Source organism: Labeo rohita, chromosome 21 (genome assembly GCF_022985175.1).
Source record: "Labeo rohita strain BAU-BD-2019 chromosome 21, IGBB_LRoh.1.0, whole genome shotgun sequence".
In the NCBI taxonomy this organism is placed as follows: domain Eukaryota; kingdom Metazoa; phylum Chordata; class Actinopteri; order Cypriniformes; family Cyprinidae; genus Labeo; species Labeo rohita.
Genome location: NC_066889.1, coordinates 27,845,881 through 27,855,161, shown reverse-complemented (window position 1 = coordinate 27,855,161; position 9,281 = coordinate 27,845,881). Strand labels below are relative to the sequence as shown.

Genomic DNA, 9,281 nt, shown 5'->3' with positions numbered 1-9,281 from the left:
TTAGCTGCAAGTTATGTAAAGAGAAAACAATACAACGAGCAACGAACCGCGAGTGATTAATCAGAATTATCAAATTGGGTTTTTTTACGGTCCCGCCACAAGTCAACGGACATTCCAAAGTTGCTAGGAGACGGCCGTTGTTGATTGATTTTGCATTGTGGGCGGGGCTTCTGCGTAGCCGCTTTATGGTGATAGCTTGTAGCTTGTGTAACTTTAGGAGCCGAATAAAACGGATTTATTTAGAAAATCCTCAAAACGTACTGCCTGTTTAGTGAATCGATGCTTTCTTATTCTTTGGTGTTCGTTTACAGGTAAGAATGGTCTAATATTGGCATATATTTTGCGCTGTAAGTGTTGTTTTAACTCAGGCGCGACTGAATATCAGCAGGGTTTTTGATCGTGAGCTCTTTTCTTGTCATTAAAACATCGGATATGACAATTAATTAATTAAAACAGGTAGCTAAGTTTACCGCACCCTTCCTATAATGAAGTTACATACGGTCTATAACTCCTTTAATTAATTAAAACTAAAGTTATACTATACGGAATTTGGCAATCAAACGAAATAGTATTAAAATCCAACTTACCATAATGTATATCCTGTAGATGGTGATATTTTTAATAAGTGAATCATAGAATCAGTCATTCAACCGATTCGTTCGAAAAGACTGATTCATTAATGAACGAAGCAAAATAACTGCTTTGTGAATCGATTATTGAATCACTGACTCAAATGATTCGTTAAAAAACACTCTTGCTGGGATTCACAACTGTTCTGCTTTGTTTGGTCGACGAAATAGTGGAAAAAAGAGTCAAAATGTTGCTTGCATTGACAAAATAGACCAAAAAGTACAATCTTGATCAGTTTGCCGCCCCCCAAAATTTTGCAAGACATTATTTTGGTTGTATAATTTATTAAATTTCAGTGTTCTTCTTTAAAGTAAATATATGGTAAATAATAGGCTAATAAAGAAAAGTTAAAGCAAAGTTTTGAAATTATGTCAATTAATTTAAAATAAATTAATTAAAAATAAGAATTTTTAAATACAGAAAATAAAAATACATAAAAAATTAATTAATTAGAAATAAATTAAAATGAAGTAGTTCTGAAATAGCTTGTCGATATCCGTGAACTCACATAAATAAATAGAAAAAATAAATAATATATATAAATAATTATTTTCGTCAACGAAATAGAGGAAAAAACAGTCAAATTGTTGCTTGCATTGACAGATAGACCGAAAACTTACGATCTTGATCAGTTTGAGGCCCCCAAAAAATATGCAAGACATTATTTTGGTTGTATAATTTATTAAATTTCAGTGTTCTTCTTTAAAATAAATATATGGTAAATAATAGGCTAATAAAGAAAAGTTAAAGCAAAGTTTTGTACAATCCAAACATATACAACAGAAAGCCCTGCTCACAGGAGTCCCTGGAGTGCATACATTCTTTACTGAACACACACACATACACACACACACACAATCAGTGGCAATGTGTTTCAATGACAATCTGGTTTTTTAGTGACGAATTAAAAGTACATTAATACTGTCAGCAGCCAGCGTGAATACATGAAGAAAAGGAAAGATGGATAATACAGAAGCACTTCATGATAAAACATTTTAAAACCATGAAGAGGGTCAACATCTACACACACACACACACACACACACACTCAGATCCCTTGTCACGTGTTCATTGCATTGCACCGCTAAAGTGAGTGTCACGTATGAACAGCAGCATATGGAGAGGTATGAGAAATGCAAAAAACCGGACGCGCTCGTACACACACATTCGCACGTGCCCGTAATTCATAGTTCAAGTAGTGGAAGAGTCGTCTTTTGTTTGTGTTTAAATTAATACTATGGTAAAATCAAACAGAAAAGTGTCACATGCAGATTCCTGCCTAAAAAAAACAACAACACTGAACGATGACGTAATCCTAAAACACATTCATTAACTCTGTCAATCAAACATCAAGCTTCACCCACTTCGGACTTCCTCAGCGCGGCAGCTGGTGAGCCAATAGGAAAGCAGAAGTCCAATAGGAATGGACCAATAGGATATTAGGAGGCCTGCTCATTAGCAAAACGGCAGTTTAAGAGACTGTGAGCCAATCAGAAAGCAGTGGATCGTTCCGACGAGCCAGCAGGAAGCGAGATCATTTTCTCTTTGACGTGCTTGGCCGCTTGGCCTGCCACAGGTGGCTGTGGATGGTGAGAGCGTCTACGCTGACCGAGACGGACTTGGCGGGGATGACGGTGAACTGCTTGCGGTCAGAGCTGTATTTGTAGAGTCTGTCGATCATTTTGCGGCTGATGGCGCGCGGCCCCGTGCCTTTGAGCTTGACGATCTCCTCGGTTTCGGGGGAATATACGTACAGCGCCCTGAACTGACACCCACCGTCGCGGAAAAGGATTATCAGGTGGTTGGATTCGCACCGCTCGATTTCCTGTAGAATTACGCCAACAAATAGTTATACAATATATATAATGTTTTTTTATATACTAAAGCATGTTGATAGAAACCGGACTCACCTCCAGAATGGCGTTCTTCTGGGCTTCGTTGACTTTTCCTGCGAGGCAGCAGTGAGCGATGGCATTCTGGATGATCGGTTTGTTGGACTTCGCACTAGGCTCCTTAAATAATCTGGGCCCTGAGGACAGAAAGGGCAGAAACGCTGAGCCAATGATGCTGAAATGCTTTGTTATTTTGGGCGAACAAATAAATAATTTGGTATTACTTTAAATGCATTCAAAAAGAGCTGTAAAATGTCTCTCACCACTGTATTCTGCTACAGATGTGATGGATGAGGCTGTTGAGCCATTGTCCCAGTCTCGTTCCATGTTCCTGCTCGCATTTCGGCTCAGTATGGGGAAAGATTCCACCGATTCCCCCCTAGAAAATTTTCGGGAAATTATATCCAACAATATCACACTCGTCTACACTGCATGTGACCAATAATGCAATAAGCTGGTGGTTAATACATAAATGTATTCATTAATATTCAAAATGACAATTCATTAAACAAAATATTTCATAAAATAAATAAAAGTATATGAATTAAAATACATAAATTAATTAAAAATAAATAAATAAAAACACATACATTCAAAATAAGAAAATTATTTTTTAAAAATAAATTAATTAGAAATAAATTACAATGAAGTAGCTCTGAAATAGCTAGTCGATATCCGTCAACTGACAGTGATGTGACAAGATAAATAAATATAAATTAAAATGCATAAATTAAAAAAAAAATATATATATATATATGAAAGAAAATACATAAGTGAATTAATATATATGAATATATGAATGAAAACACATAAATGAATTAAAAATAAATAAAAATACAGAAATTACAGAAAAAAATACATTAAAAATAAGAAAATTATTTAAAAATAAATAAATGAATTAGAATAAATTAAAATGAAGTAGCTCTGAAACAGCTAGTCAATATCCGTCAGCTCATAGTGTGGTGTGACAATAAATATAAACTAAAATGCATGAATTAAAAAAATATATACACACATGAATGAAAATACTTAAATGAATAAAAAATAAATAAACATACATCAAAAAATTAATTAAAGCTAGCTAGTCAATATCCATCAACTCACAGTGTGAGGAAAAAATAAATAAATAAATATAAACAAAAATGCATACATTAAAAAATACATATGAATGAAAATATGTAAATTAATTTAAAATAAATTAAGAAAAAATAAGAAAAAATTTAATACAGAAAATAAAAATACATAAAAACAAGAATATTATTATTTGAAAATAAATTATTTAATTAGAAATAAATTAAAATGAAGTAGCTCTGAAATAGCTTGTCAATATCCGTCAACTCACATAAATAAATTGAAAAAAAAAAAAAAAAAAAAAAAAAAAAAAAAAAATATAATGAAAAAAAAAACTATTAAAAATGCAATCTCAGTTTAAAACAGGATGTTTTAAAAGGAATGACAGGTTTTTGAGTGATATGAGGGTAAGCAGAGGACAACAAAACCAACATTTTTGCATAAATCAGTCCATAAAAGTTTTCTTCACACTGACAATGCTCTGTTCCTGCTCACCTGTGTGAACTGGCCCCTCCTGACGCCACGCTGTCACCTTCAGTAGCAGCAGACGCCAATGAGAGAGATGATCCGGAGCGAGCAGAACAGAGACTAACCGCTGGAAAAAGAGAAAGAGTGACATTAAAAACAAATGTAGCATGTGCACAAATGAATGCATGTCAAGTCAGAAATAGGATGCATTAAAAGAAAATCTTACGAGCAGAACAGGAAGATTCAGCGCGATGCAGCGATTTAGGGCGTGGCCTCCTGTTACGCGGGCGTGGTTTGGTCACACCCTGCTCCTCTAGAAGTTCTTGCTGCTTCCTGCGCAGATACTCCTGTTTGATCAGCTCCCTCCGAGCCTTCTCTTCCTCTTTACGCACACGCTCTTCCTCAGCTTTTCGTCTGACATGAACAAATACATAAATTGCATCTGCTGCAGCCCTTCTACAGTATTTATTTACACAAAGACACAATGAATCGACCGTGACTGATACCTGGCTTCATCTCGTTTGAGCTCTGATTCCGCCTCCAGCTGCTGCTTACGTATTCGCGCCTCTTCGGCCTTACGCTGCTGTTTGAGGAGGAACGCCGCCCTCTTCTTAGCCAGCTCATCCTCTGCTTTCTGATCATCCTACATACACAAAAAAGACACTGGTCTTAATTTTAAATGTGACCCTGCACCACAAAACCTGTCTTTAGTAGCACTGATATACTTGTAGCAATAGCCAAAAATTATCGATTTTTCTTTTACGCCAAAAATCATTAGCATATTAAGTAAAAGATCATGTTCCGTTAAGATATTTTGTAAATTTCCTACCGTAAATATACCAAAACTTAATTTCTGATTAGTAAAATGCATTGCTAAGAACTTACTTTGGACAACATTAAAGGTGATTTTCTCAATATTTAGATTTTTTTGCACCCTCAGATTCCAGATTTTCATTCTGCATTTTTTTTTTTATTTAAAAACATTCATTTTATTATTGATCACTGGTACCTTTTCACATTCTTATGGCCTTTATGAAATTCTAGCAATGGCCAAATGGTAAAAGACATCAATGTTCATCAATAAATAACAAAAGTTGTATTTCTTAATAAAAATTAATAAACAACAAAAAAAAACACAAATAACCAAATAAACTGAATATAAATAAATCACATTAAACAACATTTCTAAATAATAATTATAATATATTTTATAATGCAACACAACAATAAATCATAAATTACAATAACAGATTTAAAAACTTTCAAATAATAATAATAAATCACATTAACCCACTCTTATTAGATCTGATTTATAATATAGTATCACTAGAATAATTTTATTGTGCAATATAACAATTATAGTTCAATTATATTTTAATAATAGATTTAAAAAATATATATAATAATAAAAATAATAATAAAACAATTTTTAACAAAGCAATATAACAAATAGATCAATAGAACCATATTATAATAATAGATTTTTTAAAAATCGCAGTTAATCACATCTACAAAATAAAAGTTGGTAGACACATATATGTACTGTGTATATTAATATATATATTTGTGTATATTTATTATGTATATATACAAACACCACATACATGTATGTATTTTAAAAATATTTATATCTGTGTGTATATATATATATATATATATATATATATATAATTTAGATTATATATAAATAGAAATATTATATAAATAAATAATAAATAATATATATGTGTATATATATATATATATATATATATATATAATTTAGATTATATATAAATATAAATATTTTCTATACAAATATAATATTTTTCTTAAATACATACATGCGTGTGTGTATTTATATACATAATTCACAAACACAATACACACATATATATAAACACAAACTTTTATTTTGGATACAATAAATCACGATTAATTGTATGACAGCCCTGACTGTCATCATCATCTACAAAAATGCTCTGGTACCTTAAAGAAGAAGCCCAATCCGGATTTCTGTTCTCCATCAGGTTCTGTGCTAGCTTCCGTCGGTTCAGACAGCTCAGATAAGTCCACTTCAATCAGCTGTGCTTTCGTTCGGTTTTCCTCAGACAGAACTGGAACCGGAACCGGAACGTTCTCTTTTCCAGAGCCGCCGGACTCGCTCCGCTCCCGGGTCGTATCGTCAGGCGACGTTTCCACCGTGGGTAGTTCGGTTTCGGGCGACTCGAGACTGTCAGCGCGTCGGTTTGCAGAATCTTGCAGTCTAAACGTAGTATTGCGAATAATTCCTTTCAAGCCCCGCCCACCCTCTTTAGCCCCACCCTCTTCATCATTCTCAGCCCGGGGGGTCCTGCCGCCCGGTGTCGGAGTGCTTGCTTTCGCCGCCGGACGACTGTTTGCATCTTTGCTCAGTTTGAGCTCGCTAGGTTTGGTCCGAGGCGTACGACTCGAGCTGAGCCTGGGAGGACGTTTGGTCGCGGTGGAAAGGGTTTCGGTGAACTGCACGGAGAGGCGAGACTTCATCTCGGGGGGTTGTTCATTTGAGGGCGGCACAGTGCTCGGTTTGGCTTCCTGTGGAGATTGGATGGTTTGTTTCATAAGCAAATCCTGCTGAAGAGACAGTTGCATCATTTGCTGCTGTATCGCTCCGATGGCTTCGTTCAGGAGCTCGATGGAGCGGCTATGTTCACTGAGATCTGGTTCTCCGCCCACGTCGTCCGAAGCCCCGCCCCCTGCTGTTACACTCAAACGATTGTCCTTATCCTCGTCTACCGGTGTTTCTTTACACTCCGTGTCTTTTCCTTGGGCTTTCAGAACCTCGACGCACGAGTCGTCCTTCGCAAGCGGTTTCTGTTTAAACGCAATTTCCGTTTTGAGTGGGTGTGGCAGTGTGTCGCTCCTCCCCTTTTTAACCACATGCAAAAACGCTGCTTTTCCCAGCTGCTGTCGTTGGCGTGCCGAAAGGTTCTCCATTTTCTTTTTCTGCATCTCAATAGCACGCCGTTTCTCCTCCAGCTGCATGCGAAGGTGCACGAGTTCAGAAGCGAGACCAGGTCGGCCACCTGGGGTTCCCGGACTCGCGTCCGAAGGAAATTGCACGCTTTCGGATCCATCGGGAGTGGTTGTTTGCGAGCTTCCGGTGCTGTAGCAACCATCGGGGAATCCGACTCTATGTCTACGGCGTTCGGCGAAACTCGTCATGCGGCCAGTACCGGTTGACGTGCTGCTAGCCTGCGATAGCACGCTGGGGCAAGGACTTGCCCTCCCACTTGCGCCTTCTTTATCGTCCCGTTCGCGCAAGCAAACATCCTCGCGCAGCTTCGCAGACTCCTCTTCCTCTCCGAGCCCAATGCATTTCCTCTCCTCTTTGGAAAGCTCTTGCTCCTGAACCTCTATTTCATCATCTTCGTCAAACTCCGAATCCGACACGATGTCTTCCCAACCTCCTAGCGGACTGTCCCGCACGCATTCTGCGTCGTCATGCAAGAAGAAGCTTCCGGGAGATTGCGCTCGAGAGCTTGCTTGCTCTACGCTACTGATCGGAGTAAACGTCCGGTTGAGAGTGCATTCTGTGGGCGTGTACGCCCCCCGGCGTCCTTGACTCCGCCCCTCTCCACTCTCCTCCCACTTACTCACGCCCGTTTTCTCCTTATTTGGTCGTAGAACCGCTGGTTGCAGCGGTTCCAAGAAGAAACTCTCGGGTTGGGCGTCTCTGGGTGCAGATGCGCCCTCTGGGTTAATCACAGCCAGAAGCTCCTCCTCTTCCTCCTGGTTGTCATAGTGACGTGTCTGGGGGAGGGGTTGGCCGTTGACGCGGTGTCGTGGAGTGATGGAGATGACGTTGGAAGCTAAACTGTCCTTGCTGATGGATCGAGCCAAGCTGATGTTATCGCCACATACGCGCTCCCAATCCATTTCCATCTGAGAGATGGGCCTGAGGAAACAAGAGAGACAGAGATTTGTGATTTCCATGACAAGGCTGTATAAATTGTGAAATGGCAGAGATTAGTAAAACTAGAGATTTTGCAATTTCTAAACAATAGAAGAAAATAATCACATGAGATGAAGTATATAAGAAAAAAAAATAAAAGATAGACTTTAGCACACAGAACACTTTCAGCAATTTACATTAACAACTGATTTTTTTTCCTTTTTTTACCATTACTATTTCACAAAATTACTCACAGCATGATATATTTTGGTGAGTCTACAAACGCCTAGTTAATTATTTATGTACACTTATAAAATTTCTTTGTAATTTGCATTTATTTGTAAATTTTCGTTTCAGTTTTAGTAATTTTTATGTGCTTTTGACATTTTTATTATTTTTTTTATATATTTCTATTTGTCTTTAATTTACATTTTTAAATTTTTATTTTTTTTGTAATTTTAGTACCTTATCTTCAACTTATTAATTATTGTTACCAGAACAAGTATTTTCAAATATTTTAATCTAATATTTAATTTAATTTAATTATTTAAAATAAAGCTAAATATTCTAATAAATGTTACAAAAAAAAATCTGAAATATAATTTTTAAAAATATATTTAATAAGTTTTTTCATCTAATATTTAATTTAATTCAAAGACATATTTTGAAATAAAGCTAAATATTAGAATAAATATTACAAAATCTGTAAAAGTCAGAAATAAAGCCCAGTTAAACAACAACAATAATTAATAATAATAATAATAATAATAATCCCTAACCTTTGTAATATTTGCATTTGGCTTTAATTTAATTTTATTTAAATTTGTTTTTGTTTTATAAAATTAGTGCTGTCAAATAGATTAATCACGAAAATCGCATCCAAAATAAAAGGTTGTATTTATTAACATTTATTTAATAAATATTTACAAGTATATATGTATTCGTATTTGTATATGATTTATATTATATATATAGATATAAATATATTTTACATTTATTTCTTAAATATATATTCTTAAATGTGTGTACATTTATAAATGCATATAAAAATACACAGCACACACACATTTGTTATGTATACACCAACTTTTATTCTGGATCCAATTAATTGCGATGAATCGATTTGACAGCACTATATAAAATATTTTAAAATATTTTGAAATAAAGCTAAATATATATAAAACACAATATAAAACATTTGTCCTGACCCTAACCTTTGTTTCCGTTCTGTCCAGGCAAACTGTGCTCCAAGCATGAGTCCATCCATACGGGACAAAGAGTTTGACCTGTTCCTGAGCTCTGCACAC

The 9,281-nt window shown here is 35.7% G+C and overlaps 1 protein-coding gene across 2 annotated transcripts in view; it reads right to left on the bottom strand.

Annotated features, from left to right (window-relative positions):
• Positions 1-2,112: 2,112 nt before the first annotated feature.
• camsap1a (calmodulin regulated spectrin-associated protein 1a) overlaps positions 2,113-9,281 on the bottom strand; it is a 28,359-nt gene continuing 21,190 nt past the window's right edge. For both annotated transcript variants that reach the window (XM_051092484.1, XM_051092485.1), the window contains 8 exons: positions 9,189-9,273; positions 6,030-7,977; positions 4,568-4,704; positions 4,288-4,475; positions 4,089-4,188; positions 2,786-2,901; positions 2,541-2,659; positions 2,113-2,455 (listed from right to left, as the gene is read on the bottom strand). In XM_051092484.1, the coding sequence (XP_050948441.1) occupies positions 2,165-2,455; positions 2,541-2,659; positions 2,786-2,901; positions 4,089-4,188; positions 4,288-4,475; positions 4,568-4,704; positions 6,030-7,977; positions 9,189-9,273 (2,984 nt within the window). In that variant the 3' untranslated portion in view covers positions 2,113-2,164. The remainder of the gene's footprint in view (positions 2,456-2,540; positions 2,660-2,785; positions 2,902-4,088; positions 4,189-4,287; positions 4,476-4,567; positions 4,705-6,029; positions 7,978-9,188; positions 9,274-9,281) is intronic.